At 36.6% G+C, this 19,632-nt stretch overlaps 1 protein-coding gene across 1 annotated transcript in view; it reads left to right on the forward strand.

Moving 5' to 3' along the window:
* SLC8A1 (solute carrier family 8 member A1) overlaps positions 1 to 19,632 on the forward strand; it is a gene marked incomplete at its 3' end in the record, with an annotated part of 283,351 nt that overhangs the window by 211,467 nt on the left and 52,252 nt on the right. The window contains exon 3 of the mRNA XM_081312564.1: positions 18,375 to 18,481. Coding sequence (XP_081168690.1) covers positions 18,375 to 18,481 — 107 coding nt within the window. The remainder of the gene's footprint in view (positions 1 to 18,374; positions 18,482 to 19,632) is intronic.

Genomic DNA, 19,632 nt, shown 5'->3' on the forward strand with positions numbered 1-19,632 from the left:
TTTTCCAATTTCCTTTAATAAGGCCTATACAATCATGATTTTGAAGACTAATAAAGATTATGCTGATTGTTATTAAATTATCAAGAAAGGTTTTGTGGAAAAAAAAGCATAGATTTTTCTTCATCCAAAATACAATAATCATCTGACAATGGAGGTGTTAACTTTTCCTGGTTTTCAGTTTAGCTTTTTTACTTAATTTTCTCCATAGAATCCAAGAGATCAAGTTCAAAATCCACTGGGGTACCAAGTAATTATATAATTCCTCTGATATCTTGGTAGGGGCTTAGTTCTTTTTTTAATCCAAAATTAATGTTATTTTAAGACATATTTGGAGTATATTGAAATTGAAGGATAATTTTGATCCATATTCACAAGATAAATTTACACTTAATTCCAGTTTGCAAATAACAGAATAATAGAGTTGGAAGGGACCTTGAAGGTAACCCTATACCATTTCAGACAAATGGTTATCCAATATCTTCTTTAAAACCTCAGAAGATATTGGGATAATAAGAACATAAAGACTTTAGATTATTTTAATAATGTTTTCAAATCATTTGAGCTATTACTAAAAGTGTCTGGATTCTTTAAGCACAGGTCAACACAGTCTCTTTACTCCAGCATGAGGACAGCCCACTTACTTTCCCAGAGACGTCTCTACCACCACCTGTATTCTCATTGTCCATCTGCACCCAAACTAGCCTTAACAGTCCCATCCTGGAAATGGTGTTTTTCCCTCTTATCCCCCTTTTCAATAAAGGGCATGTCAATGCAACTTCTTTTTGCTGTGGGAGTTATCACAACCTTAATCTTTATAGCTATTTTTTTTCTTTTTAAATGCGTTAGCCAAGTGGTCAATCTTGCAAAGTCCTGAAATTGATTAAATTGCTCTTAGCTATAATTAACACACTGAATTAGAAGCATATCTGAAAGAATTTTGTACTTCTGTAGCCTTCTTGGCACGGAATTTTGTTTCTAGTGGCCTCCACTTCCAGAAGCCCCAGCTTAGAGAGTAAGAGAGATGACCTTGATTAAAATACACAAGAACTGTTTACGTAATCAGAGAAGGCTGAAGTATTATTTAAGTTCTGGAAAGCAACATATTTGTAAGTGATTCAGGCAGTCACCCCAATTTACTGGAGTAAAAGAAAAAGGGGAGGTAAAGTTTAATCAGGCATGCAAAACAGCTGTCAGCCCCACTAGTTAGATCAGAGCAATCAAGTTCATGGGAAGACTAAAAGTATATTTTATTGAGATGGGCTATAATAATAGAATCTTTGCTTGCACATGCAAAAAGAATGGAGTTTACATCATTTTGGCATAATTCTGGTTTCATAATTTTGATGACAGCATCAGATCCTGTGGGTACCTTGCCTCCAGGTCTAGACTTACTTTAAACTGTCCACAGCCTCATAATATCCTTCATGTTATTTTATTTCTGAACATCATAACCTTGGCCCAGAAATGGTATCATTTTATAGGCCAATCCTATTTTAATACATGACAAACAGCTTCAAATTTTCATCACTCCTTTCTTTCAGTGAGTTGTACAAGAAAAGGAAAATTTAGATTAATTACTGACTTTTCTTTTGCCCATCTGCTTCTTTCTTGACTGAATTTTGCAACTATAATCATCCAGCAGAGTGATTCATTTTCAGAAGGACTAGTTGCTGTTCAGGATTAAGCTTAATATTGAGTCAAGGTAGTAAAATATAGGCTTAGTGCTGAATAAAAACTGTCTGATTGGCAAATTAAATACTACAGTCGTCATATTTTTATGCCTTCATTTCCCAAATTTGCAGGTGTCAAATAATTTTCAGTTATGACAGTACAATAAACTAAATGTCTCAGAAAGACTTTTTGAACCAATGAGCTGTGGAAAATAAATTGTCACAGTTGATTATGTTGCTTAGAAATGACAGGATTTGAAAGTCAAGACACACCAGGAAAAAATGTCAGCCATCATCACTGGAGGCTTGTATTTGCGAGGACCAGGAAGATTGGCCATAGAGCTATAATAAAGAGAAAGGGAATATATTCAGGATGCGTTGAACACTGTCTATTTTCCAGTTTCAGACTACAAATACCATCATGTAGTAAGGAACAAAGAGGGCAAAGTAATAAATATTGGATTTCTTGGACAGTTTGTGCAAAATGGTAGATGCATAGATTTTTTTCTAAACTTTTGATTACTGCTTTTTCTTTTCATCATCTCAGCAATATTTTTGCTTGAATTACTCATATGAGTGATCCCAGATAATCCTGGAATGTGCAGTAAGGAACAAGGAGGGCAAAATAATAAATATTGGATTTCTTGGACAGTTTATGCAAAATGGTATATGGAGCAAAATGACAGCATATCAACTTCCAAAATCTATTTCTTAAACCTGTAATTTCTTACCCAGTTCTGTGATTCACCTAATGCTCTTTTCAAACAGCTCAACTTGTGAGTGCCAATTGTTAAATTTTCAGAAATATTTCAGTCTCTAGCAGAGCTGCAATGCCTAGCATGCTGGATTAGTTGTTTGATGGCAGGACACGGAGTCAGCAGAGTTGATTGTCACACATTTATGAGCCCACAACTGCACCTATTTATGACATAGTTGAGGGGAAAAAGGTTAGGTAAAAATCTGACCTGGCTAGATGAAATCCCAGGTCTATAGGCTAGTAAAATCATCGTCTTCACCATTATTGTAGCACCATTATTGTAACTGAGGTTGCATAAGGCTACTCAGACAGTGTGGGAGCCACCACCATTATTGGAGCAGCTAGCTGTGATTACAGCTAGAGGTTGTTCCAAAGCAAACATCTGTGAAGGACTTGACACTTGAATGAGGATTTCTGCTCAGCCTTAGCAACTGTATTCTAACATGTTCTGTAAAAAGGAAAAGGATCATTTTATTATTAAGACTATGTTTGTATTGCTTCAGTAGAAGTGGAGGAAACAAATCTGTTCTCCTGGAGCCAGTGGAGAGTAAGGATGGAACATAGGGTATACACTATTATCACCTTATTAGCCTGGGTAATCTTTGGAGAAACAGTAACAAACACTGCCTTATATCTACAAGGATGTCTCATAAAGAGGGACCTTATTATCAGGTTGGTGTGCCTGGTATCTGATAGGCAGTAGTCTCAAGGAATTAATGTTAGAATGTCCAAAGCCACTATAGGTTTGGCTGCAGTGTCCTGCTGTTCTACGTAGCTCTAATGTCAGTGTAGCTACACTGCCATATTAGTGAGGAACTATTATTTATGTGTGCCAACTGAAGTATTAGGTAACGGCAGACTCCCTTAGTCTGAGATGAAGTGATTGGGAAGTCCTGAGATCAAAAATGATTATGAGGTCTTCATCCTTTGTATATTGGTGGGAGAGTATCCAACTGATTTGTTAGTGGGTGGGGTAAAGTAGAAGGGGAGAGGAAGTGCTAGTGGATAGTTGGTGTGACAGTTTGAGTGGTGCTGCTAGATAGCTCAAATGATTGGGTAATGGGAGATGGAGCTCGGATATTGGAGGGAACTGTCAAGTGGGGGGTTTTTTGTTTCAGGAAAAAGTAAATTAACAGTGCAGTGGCAATTTCCACTTCCAGACTGGAAATCTAAATCCTAAAAGTGAGACCAAATAACTCTTGAGTTGAGCCCAAGTACCTGAGGGTAAACATCTTTTGCAATGGTGATGTTTGCACCAGAGTCATCTTATTTTCTGATTATTGGGTGAGTTTACTCTCCATATCCTAAAGATCCATTCTGGAAAACTCAGAAATTCATAGCCTCCACGACAACCATAGTCTTGCCTTAGATAACTCTAGCCTGACACACTCAACGATCCACACAATTCAACTTGAGTTTGTTAAGGAGGTACAGTGTTACAATTTTCATCTACCAAATTGCTCCTTCCCAAGAAAAAATTAGATACTTGTTTTTTTTCTTCCATTCAATCATCTCCAATTGTCAGATATTTCATGGATACGTCCCTGTGGTTTTCTTGGCAAGGTTTTTCAGAAGTGGTTTGCCATTGCCTCCTTCCTAAAGTTGAGAAGAAGTGAATGGTCCAAGGTGACCCAATTGGTTTGTTCCTAAGGCAGGACTAGAACTCACAGTCTCCTGCTTTCTAGCCTGATGCCTTAACCAGTACTTCATACTGGCTATATTATTATAATGGTTAGTTGCACAGTCAGCTAGATGTTTAAACTGGATTTGGCATTTTTATGCACTGCTCGAATCTTTTCCAAGGATCTGGGATGGGCAGAAGTTGTTTGGTGATATATCTTAACAGGATGTAAGTTGTTCCAAGTAAAGATGCCTTTTGCAATTGACTGAGGTTGATTTTGTCAATGTAGATGGTGTTCAAGTCCTCCTTGAGATATTTTGGGATTACACTCACGGCACCTATTACTATTGATACTATCTTTGCTTTCTTTTGCTGCAGTTGTTCTATTTCTATTTGTAGGCCTTTATTTTGTGATTTTTGTCCAGTTCTTCCTCTTCTATTCTGCTGTCTTTCTTTATCAACAATTGTTAAGTCTAGGGTGTTATATGGCAAGTACCGTGTTTCCCTGAAAATAAGACCCACCCCGAAAATAAGCCCTAGCCTGATTTTTGGGGGGGTGGGCCTAATATAAGCCCTACCCCAAAAATAAGTCCAGGGGAATGGACATGGCCAGCACAACAGGGGGCTGGTGGTGTCTGGCTGCAGCTGCAGCCTGCTGGCCCCTTGGCACAGTGCAAGGTAAGTCTGAGCATGGAGGCAGAGGCATGTGGGGGTGGGGGGAGACAGGTGATCCAGACATGCTGCACGGCCGCCTGGCTCACGGGAGGCTTGTAGGAGACTTGCACGGCCACACCGGCAGAGGTGGAGGCAATCTCAGCATGGCCACAGGCAAGCCAAGAGACAGTGGGACGGAGTAGGCAGTGCATTGTTTTGTTTCAAGCCTGGGGTTAATTTATTAGTGGAAGCTTGGAGCTCCTGTTTTTTAAAAAATTTCTGTTGCTTTTAACATCATTTTAACCCAAGCTTCCTATTTAGTTTGATGTTTTATTTGTTTTTATGGATTTTCTGGTTCTGTTATATTTATTATTTGAGTCAGGCAGCTATAACAGGTTTAAATAAAGAGATAATGCATCGAAGGCACGACTTTTAACAGTGTATAGGACATCCTATTATACTTTCTAGTTTCTCTGCTTTAAGAAATATATAAACATGTTAACATCTTTGTTTGTTTCTTTGTTTTTCACATTTTTGAACCACCCATCTCCCTCATGAGGACTCTAGTTGGTGCACAATAAAACATTAAAATAGAAAAACACTATCTAAAAAATTAAAAAGTACTGGTATACTCTTATTGTGCTGCGCAAATTTGTACTTTGTTTAGGAAAAGCTGCACTGAACAATTTTTTCTTCATACATAATGTCAGAAATTAGAAGAAACATTGTATTCTACCATGGTAAAAAAAATATGATTTTTGGACAACCTTTTGAACAAGCCCAGGTTCAAACCTATTATTCTAGGTTTGAACAAAACCTAGAATAATATGGTTGGAAGGGACCTTGAAGGTCTTCTAATCCAACTCCATGGCAGGAGATTCTAAACCATTCCAGACTTTCTTTGGGCTTGACAAGATGGATACATATGATCATAAAAAGAACAACAGAAAGGAATAATTGAGTTGGAAGGGACCCTGGAGGTTCTCCAGTCCAACCCCACACCCAAGCAGGAGACCCTATACCACGGGTGTCAAACTCGCCACATCACATGATGTGTCGCGATGTATTGTGACTTTTTTCTCATTGCCAGAGCTGGGGTGGGTGCGGCCTCCCCATGATGCAACTGGCCCACAGGCCAGCAGTTCGACACCCCTGCCCAATACCATTTCAGACAAATGGCTGTCCAATCTCTTCTTTAAAACCTCTGGTGATGAAGAACCCGCAGCTTCTGGAGGCAAGCTGTTCCACTGGTTAATTGTTCTCACCATTTCTCCTTAGTTCTAGGTTGCTAAGATTTTCTAAGATTTTCAAAAGCCATACGTAGCCCTGGGTTTTCAAGTTGTGTAAGTTTTTTCTGGACCATTCATTATGTGGCTTCATAAGATAACTTACAGGAATACGTATACTTGAATATTTGGTTTGTAAACCATGGTTTGTGATTAGTATTGCATGGGAACTCTGGCTTATTCAACAAACCTTGTTTCAGTGAAGTCTACAGTATATGCTGCTTGTTTTTTAAAAATTAAAACAATTATTTGTACAGTTTAGTTACAGAGTATCAAGGTTCAGATGCTGGGTGACTTAAGGATATTCTTCAAATTGTCTCATATGTATTATGCTGACAGATGATAACAAGAACAGTTTGACTAGGAAAAGAAGCCTTGTATCAGCCAGTTTTGGAAGCAGAGTCATTTTTTTCTACCCTAGCAAAATTAATGCCCCTTTTTTATTCTGGCATTTTCTCTCAGAAAAAGACTTCAAAACTTTTGCTGAGATTTGAAAAGCTTTTATAAAGAAATTCCAAATAAGCAAATGCATTTTCTCTTTGTTCCACTCTCTTTTAATCTTGAATTCTGTGCAGTACTTTCTGGGCTAGATCTTGACAGCCTTATTTATTGCTCAGAATATCTGTCAGCTGTTCATTTATACTCAAAAGTATATACTGAGATCCAAAATTACTGTGGACAGGCATTTTTGTGTCTAAGTGGTGCTACTATTCCATTTTCCGTCAACTTTGGGCTCACATCCAATTTCATAATTTCAAAAGTGGGAGGGCAGTGGGTGGCATCAGAAAACAATGGGTTTTTTTTTCACTTGCAAAAACCTTTGAAGTTTTTTGCACCAAGTTTTAAATATATTTTGTAAATCTGAACCTCCTCTTGTATGTAATTTTGAATAGCACCTTTTCTTATTATACTTTATAGGTAATGACAGAAACAGATACACTAGCTAGCATTTACTGTTGTTGGTGAACTAGTATGTAACTGTTGTGAAAAAAATATGCAAGGATAGCCTCATTTATATGATTCCTAGGTTGGAATGAAACTTAACAAAATTAAGATTGCAAAATTATTTGAAACTATAGTATATAAACAACCGAGTTTACCATAAAGTTAAACACAAACATGTATTCTCAGTGAACCAAATAGTACAAAACAAAGTTCTTCGTCCAAATGGAGATCTTGCTTTCAGTTTTATAGTCAGATAAACAAAATGTTCCATTGGTTGATAAAAGTGCAAATAATTCAGATCCAGAATACTTGGTACTGGCAATGGGAAATGTACCGGTATATTTTTTTAGCTTTAAATTATCCCTTTGCAAGTAACCTGTTAATAAGACTAATTTCAGCAGTGAAAACAGATTGCTCACCACCTTTTAATATAGCTATGTATTTCAATTTATTCAATTTATTGTTCAATTTATTTTGTTCAATATTTTTTCAATACTATTTATAACCGTAGCATAACACTAGTAGGTATTAGACAATATCTGTAAGTTTTATACAGTTTTTAACGATCAACTTCCCAGCAAACATACACCACCTTTTTTCCCCTCCCTTTCTCTTCATGCTTCTCCATGAATCTTTGAATACTTATTCTATATTTCCAAAGCTAATCAAACAGATCATGAAAATTATACAATCACACTATACAATATTCAGTACTAATCACTGCATTACAAAAATATGGTGAAATTCATAAAAATGTCTCATATAATTGAGAAAGAATTACAATCATTGTGGCTGATTTAAACTTAGTTTCCATACAGCCAATCATTCATTAATGCAGACATGTCAAATACAAGGCCCGGGGGCCGGATCCGGCCTGCAAAGTGGTTTCATGCGGCCCGCAAAGCCATCCTGGAAACAGTGAGGCCCCCACTGCCTTGGCCCTGGCCCAGAGACCCTCCTTCTGCCAGAGACCCTCAGATCTGTCCCACTCCTGGCCAGGCCCCCATAGGCACCCTTGATGCGAACGATGTAGAGCTGGCCATGCGCACCCAGTAGGCCACGCCCACCCTGGCCATACCCACCCGGCCCCCTGAGGGCAACCGCAATGCTGATGCGGCCCTCAATGAAATTGAGTTTGACACCCCTGCATTAATGAATGGTTCAGGACTTCCAGAGTCTTTTTAAAGTCTTTTAAAACAGATATCATTAACATACCTGAGTTGAGGGAAGCTTCTAGCCAAATTGTCTCTAACATCTGAAGCTAAGGAGTGGCAGAACAAGAAGTAATGGTTGGAAACTTATTAAAGAGAGAGCCAACCTAGAGAAGTTTCCTGAAAGTGAGAACAATTAACCAGTGGAACGGCTTGCCTCCAAAAATTGTGGGTGCTCCATCATTGGAGGTTTTTAAAGAAGAGATTGGATAACAATTAGTCTGAAATGATGTAGGGTTTCCTGCTTGAGTACTGGGTTGGATTAGAAAACCTCCAAAATCCCTTCCAACTCTTTAATAGTTTTAAGTTTTACTGATAATCTGCTCTGGTTAATACTTGGCAGTACTCAGAACTCCAGACAGACTGACTGGAAAGTCAGAAAAGGACCTTGGAAGAAGGCAGTGGCAATTCCTCAACATTGCCCAATAAATTGCACAAATTTCTTGAAAGGATTCCTGCTGCCGTGGGGAGGCGGAGGGGAGTGGAAGAGTCTAGGGTTTTATATTGTGATTTTTAATAGTATAAGTCACCCGGAGTCACCTATGTATAAGCTGACAGCCATATACATTTGTTAAATAAATGAATGCAGTCACCAGAAGTAAGGTCACCTTGAAGGCAATGTTCCTTTTAAACCTTAGCATATGATAAAACTTAACCCCCAGATCTGGTTAACCTTTCCTTGCTTTGCCCCAGAACAAGAAGCAAAAGTATAGAATTCTAAGGGCCTCCATAAAACAATCGCCATAAGATCAAATATAAATGTTGCAAGATAGGCAGCATTTCAAGCAGAACTATTGTAATATAAGCAGCATGCTTTATCATATGCATAGTTGGGCTAAATATGCGTAATAAATACTTTTTTATTATTTTTATTTAATAACAAAAATAAATACTTTTATTATTAAAAATAATAGAGGAGAGTTGTGGAAAATCCATTTGAGGATCCGAATGAAATTTCAGAAATGTAGAAAATGGAATTCAAGAATTAAAACATGCATTCTTTCATACTACAGGACAAATGTATGGAATGAGACTGTGGGATACATATGAAAACGACACACCTCAGAATTATTTTGTAGTCCCTACTTGGCCATCTGTGAAATTGTATACATGTTGGCAAGTATTTCTAGAGACACTTGATTGCCATCCAATTTCAGGGCAGCCTGCAACATACTTCAATGTAATCTGCACAGTCACATGAGTAATTAGATCATTGTAATGTATTTAATTTAATGTATTTAAATTTTTTTTAAATCATCTTATACGTCATCCTTAGTGAAGCATGCAAACCAGCGTCTGCATTTCCTGTGTTGGATGAGGAGACCACATCTTTCTTCTGTCCTGGCCACTTTTTACAGAGGCATGATTGAGAGCATTTTCACAAACTGCATCACTGTCTGGTTTGGTGGCAGCAGTGCCTCAGAAAGTCCATACAGAGATTGGTAAGGACAGCTGAGAAGATCACAGGAAGCTCGCTCCTTGATATTCAGGATGCTGCTTATAAGCGCTATGTGCTTAGAGCTCAAAGCATTGTTAGAGACCCCACACATCCACTTTACAGTCTGTTTCTGTTGCTCCTCCTGGAAGGAGGTTTCAAAGTATTTCTAGCAGGACTATCTGATTCTGTAATAGCTTTGTTCCCTATGGCATCCATCTGGTAAACTCACAAGATTTGTTTTTCTCGCCATGAACATGTATACATAACCTGAACTTGACTGTTGTTTCTCTGTATCATATAATATATTTAGGTATATGCATAATTCTGTATTTATTTATTTTTGTCATATTTATATAGTGTATATCGGAGGTGGTGACCCTTGGAGAGCTGAATGCAACGAAATTTCATTTTAATGTATGCCGATTAGTGTACATTCAAAGTGACAATAAAGACAATATTCTGTTCTATTCTTATATAACTTGTGTCAACCTTCCGATAGACAAGACCAAATAAATCAGAATTCCGAGGCTTGAGATTTCCTCAAAGAACATGTTTATTGGTCAAAAGTGAAATCTAGTCTGAAGTTCCCTTCAAAGAGAAACAATATTACAAAGTTAACTTCCCACCCCAATGCTATGCAATCAGCTACATTCCCCAATAGAAGAGTTTGGTGGGCTTTCTAAGCAAGTGCTCACGCCCCCCAACTAACTGACAGAAATGACCTTGGTTCCCACGGGACAGTAAAATGTTTAGACTAGTAGAAATCCTCTGCACCCCCTCCCATTCTTGTGGCAACCTGGAACAAGCAAAAATGGCTGCAGCCAGGTTTGTTGTAGAGGTGACAAGTTGTTCATGAAGGAAAAAATTAAACATCTTTCAAAAGCTCAGTCAGATTAAAAAGATCAAGTGTGTAAAGTTTCACATTTTTCAAAACTTAATTTTAGGATGTAAACACAAACCACTGAGTTGAGGAAGTTGGGAGAAATAATAGTTTAAGTTATGAGGATAACAGCTTCAGATCGGTTTAGAGATGGAAGTAGTGGATTGAATTCAGTGATTTTTTTTAAAGTGTTGCTGATCCAGTTGTGGTCTTCATCTATGGGGCAAAGGAAATGTTCACTCTGAATAGCTCTGAAAACAAAAAAGCAAATTGTGCCCATTTTGTTCCATAACGCTGGGAAGTAATTTTGATTGATAAATATTCTGTACTTAGTTAAACTGAACTTTACTGAGCAATTGGAGCAGATTAGTTGTCTCAAAACATGCAGTCCTTTCTTACACAATCAATATAGTTTAGATTTCAGCTTCAGAAAACTGAGTAGCAAGAGGGTTTATTGATATAGAATTCTTTCATTTGTGCTGCCTTCTATGCTGAAAGAGTTGGGGGTGGGGTATTCCTGAAATATGTGACGGGGGGAAATATTTCCTTATTTTAAAAAATCTATTTCAACTCCTTGAACTATTCAAGACCATTGCAAATAGAAAGTCAAATTTACGGGGAGAAGGAGGAATAAGAGGAAAGGGACTTTGGGGAAAGTGGGGCAGTGGGAGATGGTATATTTGTCTTTATTACCTCGCCGTTCCCTCTCCCTCAAATCTGCTTTGCAGTATGAAAGAGTTTGTTAGAGCATGGCAGCCACGTAGCATGTAGCCTTCCCATTTTTAGTTTAAATTAACTCTAACCAAATTATAAACTCAATTCACGCAAATTGGTAACATTTTAAATTATTTCTTATAACTGAAGAGAGTTAAACATGCCTGAGAGAGATTCCAATGTAGTTTGAACAGATGGAAGACTCTTCCCTGGTGAATATAGAATGCCTTTTTGGGTAGCAAACACAATTCATCAAATATGTTCTATGAATTATGCATGAATAATCAATTATTCTCAGTCTTTTGTTTTCCACTTATGTTTTAAAGGAGACTGTTCCTTTTGTGGTATATCTACTATATTGAGATAAGTTTTAAGTATATTATATAGTATTTATTAAACATTTTATTTGTTAAACTTTTATTTAATGTCAAGTTTAGATTATGTTTGTGATTTGCTTTGGGGTCTTTTAGCCATAGATAAATTTTATTGACTAAAAAAGTATGTTCAGATAAAATTTATATTAGGCATTCAAGTTTCCTGAATGTAGAAAAAGGGCTAAAAAGGGAAATATTATATTTTTTTACATATATGGGATGAGTGCATGAAAAAATAAGCACTGATAGAAATAGAGTGGGTGCCAGTGACATTTACAATCAACTTCTGGGTTGCAAAACTAGAGGCAGTATGGTTCAAGGGTAAGTTGTATATGTGTCATCTCCATGTCACCAAAGCTGCAGAAATTTATTTATTTTTATTTATTTTAATTCCATTTATATCCAGGCCTTCTCCGAAGACTCAGGGCGGCTTACAAGCTTAGCAGTAGCCTTCATTCTATGTATATGCCTGCTTATTAGGGCTTTCACACATACCCCAAGCGGCATTATTACAAAGTCAGCTTAATTGCCCCCAACAATCTGGGTCCTCATTTTACCTACCTCGGAAGGATGGAAGGCTGAGTCAACCTTGAGCCTGGTGGGATGCGAACCTGCTCTAATTGCAGGCAGCTGGTGTTACTTAAGGAGGCATTAGCCCACTGCTCCACCAAGGCTCAATAAGGATTGAGAAGACATGCACTGGTCAAGTGTTAAACAATGAATCTATCACCATGTTATTTACAAGTTTAATTACATTACAATTTAATGGCATAATCTGTGTAAACCCTGACTGGTCATGCTTCTGCTCACATGTGTTGTAAAGGCTCATCATAATTCTGTATATGTAGAAATAGATAGAGAAACAGCCAAAAGGAGATCTTTTCATCCTGGTTCTTGCTATTCCATGTTCTTGTGAATTCATCTCTAAACGCATAGGCTATTAATTTAAAATTATAGGACTTGGTGAAAAGGATTGACCTTTACCTATTCATCACAAGGTAGCTGTGATCCTGATGGGATCACTCTTCAGTGAGTAAAAAATAAGGAAAAAAATTGTCAGAAGCATCATGATCTTACATTCTTTCCATTCTCATCAAATCTAATTCCAGTATGTGAATTCAGAAAACAGAATATTAGCACATTTGCTAGAGATGCATGGATAAAATTGAATGAATGAGTAAATAAATAAATAAATTTCTATTCGTGGTTAGGCAAGTTTATGGCCTAGCATGTGGTAAGAATGTGCTCACTGAATTGAATTCTAGGTCAGATGAATATGCATTACCATCATATAATACAGTACAGAAACAAGTATTTAGTTCATGAAGTGATCAACAAACTTCTTCTACAGAGAAGCAATGTGAAGTAAAAAATGTATTTAAAATATTTATACTTTGTTTTTCTGTTCCCTAAATATTTGGCATAGTACATTTAAACACAATACGGATAAGAATTCTAAGAAATGCAAAAGCAAACCATTACTTAAACTCAAACAGTATTGAAATTCACCAAAGGCCATCAAAATCCTGATAAAACAAACAACTTTTCCCATTCAACCAAAAGTCAGCAAGAATGAGTCAACTTGGCCTTTCTAGAGCTTTAAATTCTGTATTGCAGTCAAAATGTTGTTACAGAAAAGTTCTTGATTTCTTTCTCATCTAACGTCTTTTAGGAAATGCAACTGGGCTTTTAAGGGTAAAATAGAAGGAGCTTCATATGTTCATCTCATTCAGAAAGAATTAAGCATCTATTATGAGTTCCCTTTTTTAATTGGAGGAGCGAAGCTGGCGATAATGGCTGAAAAAACACTGCACAGCTCTAAACAGAACCATCATCCTTTCCCTCACTATTTGCTCTATTTTCAGTGACATAGAGGAAAATATTTGAATGAATGGGCTGTTTCATATGAATAGTACGTCATCTAAATCCTCTTTTATATCATTACACAAATTCTCAAATGGAAAGTCTAATTTCCCATAATATTTAGCACAGTTCTGTTTGCTTCTGGTCAGATGAGTATTTGAAGCACCATCAACATCTACAAGAACTGTTGAGTCAAAAGAGGATATGCAAATATTTCACAAGGAGTGAATCAGATCTCTTCTCCCCCCCCCCCCATCCCAGCTTCTTCAATTTAGTGTTTTCTAAAATATGGTGTTTGATCATTTGCAGCCACTGTGTCTATATTATTTGATATATCATGAGAATTGGCAAGCAGTGGGTTGATTGTACAAGACCATCTCAAATGATACTGTAAAATTATGGAGGAATATTACGTTGGCTTTTGAGGCAAGCCATTGTCACAAATATTTTGTACTGAGGTGCTATTGGTAGCTTCATAATAATGATATGGAAGAAGACAATTACACATTTTTGTACTTTCCTCTAAAATCATCATTTTATGGTCTTGAAAAAGTCTGAGACAATGGTAGCTTGGTTTTCTCTTATCGCTCCTAATTAGCAATATGCAGTTGCCTGGAAACACAATTCAGTAACGTGCTTGTTGTAAGCTATGTGGATAAGGGGATGTTCTGCCCCCAATCCTTCTATTCCTCTGAATGTGGTTGCATCTGTCATTTTTATCAAGAACATATGTCATCTTTGATTGTACATCAGTGTGAGTGCATGTTGTGTGCTTCTCAGTTTTTTAATAAAATAATACTATGCATCAACTGTAGAATTCCTGCACAGCTATTTATGATGTCAAAAATAAAATTAATTAGCAAATTATAAAATAAAATATTCATAAACAAGATCTATAATACTTCCTTCTATTTAGCAGAATATGTCACTGGCTAATGACTTGATGAAAGCATTTTTTATTTTTATTAATTTTACTTTCCTAAATTTGCACAGTATGAATGTTTTTTTCAGTCCAGGATTAGGGTTAAAATTGTCCCATTTTAAAAAAAGCCCTAAGATTGCAATGGTGCTGTTTATCAGCCTGACATCACCCTTCCCTCCTGTGGATGATGATGCTTGTGCAGATTATAATAAAAAAACAGCAAACATGACTTGGAGTTTTCGGCATCAAAACTTCCCAAGTATCTGATCTACAGTCTTTTCCATAAACACGTATCAGAAGAACCATAAAAAATAGTTATAGATTTTTCATCAAACATCATCTAAAATTCTCCCCTACAAAAAAACCTTCAGAGAAAAGGATGGTATTTGTGACTTAGGCAAAATAGTGTTGTTTGTGTAGTTCTGACCATTATTTATCATTCAGTTCTGAATAGCTCTCAGTATTCCTTTGAACAATTCCACTGGAGACACAAATATCAAATTGTGTATCTGATTAAGAGAGACAAGTAAGAGAGGCACCCTACAGATTCTTATCTGTCTTTAATAACCGACATATGTTCCTGCCATCTCTTCAGAGCCTACCTCCCTATTTCTCCTTGTCACTCCATAAACTGCCTCTAGTTCAGAAATGAGATCAAGCATCTCTAATGATTTAATGATAACTGAAATCTTCCCTGGATGAAAAGGAATCAAATTAATCATTGTTTACGGAAAATGTTTTTCTGCAAATTTTCTTTCTTCCCATTTCCTTTTGCCAGAAAAAGAAAAATCCATCCTTTGGCATTTCCAAGTGTGAAAAGTCTGACTGAGAATACACAACATTCTATGGATGCTTGTTGAAAAGCGTTATCTTTTTATAGAGAATACTTTTTATAGAGAATACTTAATGCCCACATTTCATGGATAGATGTAATATCATCCATCTGTTCTTTTGTGCTGTTTTGCTTAATTTCTTTGGTTTCCTACTTAAACACATCCTAGGCTTACTTCAGGAATTTAGAAATAGTAGCTTTTATTTACTTTAGCTTCCAGATGTCTTTTGTAGTTTGATGAATTTATCAAGCAAGGTCACTAACATCTATCATTTCCAACAACCTTCAGGCAGGGCTAAGCTGTTCCACTCCTGTGTGTTACCACAACATGGAAATCAGTGCAAAGTGTATTTGTAAAGAAACAAAACTGAAATCTAGCATTCCTGGTTCAAAGGGCTGAATAGTTCAATCACAAACTATTCTAAAGTATTAGCAATACAAACAAAGAAATCTGCCTTATACCAAATCAGTCCAATAGTTTGTATATAACCCATTGCTATTTATATGGCTTATGAATACTTTTAGAAGGTCTCAAAATAAAATCTTTTCACACTATGATAGGACTTTCTTTATAAAAAAAAAGATATGTGTTACATCACTGTGCAGTGCCTCCCTCCTCAGAACAGGTAAGAAGGTAGAACTTGAAAGAGACAGTAGAAGATAAGTATAAATTTCTTAGATTGTCCAAACTGAATTATAAGTTTTGAAATATTAAGTGCTGAAATCTACATACTTATATCAGCAATTCTCTTCCCGTCTACCACACATTTTTTGGGTAACCGCAAATTTTACTGGGGATTGTTTCATATCAAAAAATATGAATTCCATTTTCACAATGTATTTATAACTTTTCATCTGGCTTCACACACATATGTAAGGATATTTATATTTAGGCAATTTAGAGGTTAATAGCATAGGATAGTAGCCTAAGGCTAAAATTGGAATAATATACATTCTCTGGAATGTTGCAAGATTACATGGCATGGCCTAAAGTAGACTGGCAAACAGGAAAAAAAAACCTTGCTATATATAGAGTCCTAAGATCTGGGTAAGTGATAGATAAGTAAATATCAAGTGGTCTTATTTAGCAAATGTATTAATTGAAGAGCCATTCACTATCATTTCTATTCAGCACTGCACATTGTATATATTTTAATTTTCTTAGGAATATACATTATAATCCAAGGTAATAATGGCTAAAACATGTAGCTCCATACACAAACTTTCTTGTTTGTCTAAATTTTTCAGATGGATATTAAATATAAACAACAGATATTTTGTGTGAAGTGTCAGAACTGATTTGTTTAGACTAAAAGAATCACATTTACACATGTTGAATCCAAGACTAATTGCTTTTCAACCAGTAAGTAAAAGCAGATGCAAATATATTTCATATAGTATTTCATATGGCTACAAAAATAAAAATATAACTCAGAGAAAATAAATGCAAAAGGTATTTCATAACTGCAAGAAGCTAATTCTAATCAGGTAAGTTGTATGGGTGTTGAGGGAGGGGGACAGATAGTGCTTTTGGTAAAGTTTGGTATCCTGTAAGACAGCTTTGGATCTCTAGGGTTCTGCTGCTCTTCTACTGCTCTGTTGGTGTTGTTAAGAAAAAGTCATGTTTGAAGACTGTCATTCTTCTTTATGTTTCCAGACACTAAAGGTCCTTAGCTCTCTTTGCCAGCTCTCTTTTCAGCACTGGTTTTCTCTATAGGCACAGCTATCTGTATGTTTGCATGTATTTCTGTGTTTACTAGAATATTGTCTCTATTTATCTGAGAGTAACTCCATTCATAATTGCAGGATTTACTTCTAAGAAAAGATACACAGCATTTGAGGACAGGTGAACACTTTTATGAGCACTTAGGTGATTGTGAGATTCATTGAAACCAAAATCCATCCTCTAAGTAGACTTTTTTAGGAATGCAGGCACTTGGTTTGCTTCCAGCAAATAGGCTGTAGAGCTGTCAGTCAAAACCCAGCTATTCAGTATTATTTCCAACATAACACATTTTAATTTAAAAAGAAAATAATAGAAGTAATATATTCCTAGTAAAATGCTCTGTATGAAGAGACATTTGTACAGTAAATGTCTGCCTGGAAGCATCTTTGGCTGAAGCAAGGAACTCATGTTACATAAAATGCTTTTAGAGCAGCATTTTGAATATTGGTTGCTCTCCCTTTTAAATATAACTTGATATAATTCTACAATTAATCAGAATATATGGGACATTTCCATAACTAAAAAATTGAAGAAGCTAATATTTTGTGATATAAAGATATCACAGGATGATTTATGTTATTTATTGATAATACAGAGCAGTTCTTACCCCACATTGTGGGCTGTCCCCTGACACCACTGGATGACATCTCCAGGGCTCGCTGCCTTGGAAGAGTGAGGAAAATTCTCAGGGATGACCCACACCCTGGACGGTATCTCTTTACTCTCCTACCATCTGGTAGGAGATATAGGAGTATAGCCAGCCACACCAACAGGCTGAAAAACAGCTTTTATCCATGGGCTGTTAGGCTTTTGAACGGGAAATAATTTTTATAAACTTTATGCATAATTGACTTGCGAGGCCGGTGTGTTGTGCAATTAGTTCACATGGTGTAATAAGATAGAGGGTTTGTGTCACTGTAAGCTGGGGGGTGGGGGCACGAAGGGAGGCTCAGCCAATCTCAATGTATACATGGTTGTACTTTGACAATAAAGGTTCATTCATTCACAGTTTAAACATCACTAGGAAGATATAGGTTAGCATTGGCGAACAGAATTAGATTATTTTAAATAGTTTAATAGTCATTCTATCTTCTTGAAACAACTAAGAATTTCTAATGCTGTTCTAAGATTTTCATCAATGTACAGTTGCCAAACAAGATCAGTTATATTGGCCTTTGACCAACATAAGCTTATTGTGTTAGCATTTCGTAGATTGAGAGAACAAATAATATATTTGCTGGACCTGATTATGTTTTTCATGCAAATGTGGCCTTCACAAAGACAGTTGTGATCTTAGATGATTTTATATACATTATCATAGAAACAGTTTATCTTAGGTTCACAGCATGGTAAAGTATCCTTTAATTTCTTCAGGTTTTGTTTCCCTTCACTCTTACAGCTTTGTCCTTTCTCTACATTTGTTGCCTTCCCATTTTCTTCTTCCTCCCTTATTCTCGAATCTCTATTCTTCTCTGTTGCAGCAAAACGATATCTATCAAAGTAATTGATGATGAGGAGTATGAGAAAAACAAGACCTTCTACATTGAAATTGGGGAGCCCCGTCTGGTGGAGATGAGTGAAAAGAAAGGTGGGGGATCGGCTATATGGGGCTGAGCCCTACCTATATGCACCTGTCTTGATGGATGCCTGGCACATCCCAACTCATAGATTGTCAAAACACACATTCCCATTATCTATGTAAAAGGGCAGAGAGCTGAGTCACTGACTAGAAGTGTCATTGCTAGGGTATCCTAAATTCCATTAGCTATCAAATTTAGGCATAGTTTTAGCCAGAAAGGAATCTAATTAAAACTGTCATATTCTCTGTCATAGAAGACCATCATTATCTAATCTATCTTTTACACTGTTTCAAGTACAACTTGAACAAAAACGGTTTGCTTTTGACTCAGTGCCATATAGTGAAAAGAATACTATGTGAAAGATTCAAATTGTTCTTCTACAGAGTAACCTTTGGCAAGTAATGTTAGATCCTTCTTTTTGTATTCATTCAAAGGAGGCCAAACATACTTCGATATGGGTTAGATAGTTATGCCTTCAGGTGCTATAATGCATTCAAATATACCACAGGCAAAGTCTGCCTCTCGGTTTGATGCACACAATGACCACATGTATTCATTCTTCCTAAAATGCATGTCTGAAAAAGAGTGTGTCTTATATGAAGTTACTTCATAAGATAATTGTAATAAAATATGTTCATTAGCTATTGAGATACAGTGAATAGGACTGTAGCAAATGAATAGTCAAAAGCAAATCTATTGTCTTTCAAAACAGTGATCAACACCACGCTTGTTTTTCATGCCCATAGCAATACAGTTCCAGTATTAAATTCTTTAGGATATATTGATCACCAGGAAAGTTTCCAGAACAGAGGCTTTCTGCTCTTTTACATACATAAAATATAGGGATGTGTGGGTCAGAGTTCCCCCCATTATCATCACCATCAACCACCATCTCAGCTGGGTCAAACTTAAAGCATGTGTGTGCGTGTGTGTAACACCAACCATTTGTTTTGCCTTTGTCTTGTGTTCCCACAGGAAATTCATTACCCTTAGAATACTTGACCGTGAGGAATATGAGAAAGAGTGCAGTTTCTACCTTGTGCTTGAGGAACCAATATGGATACGAAGAAGAATGAAAGGTGTGAGAGTAAACCCAGGCACCTTACAAGAAACTGGGACCATTCCCTGTGTGTGTCTCCCTCCTCTCACAACTTTCTTA

The sequence above is a fragment of the Vipera berus genome (assembly GCF_964194415.1).
Source record: "Vipera berus genome assembly, chromosome: 1".
NCBI classification, from domain to species: Eukaryota; Metazoa; Chordata; class Lepidosauria; order Squamata; family Viperidae; genus Vipera; species Vipera berus.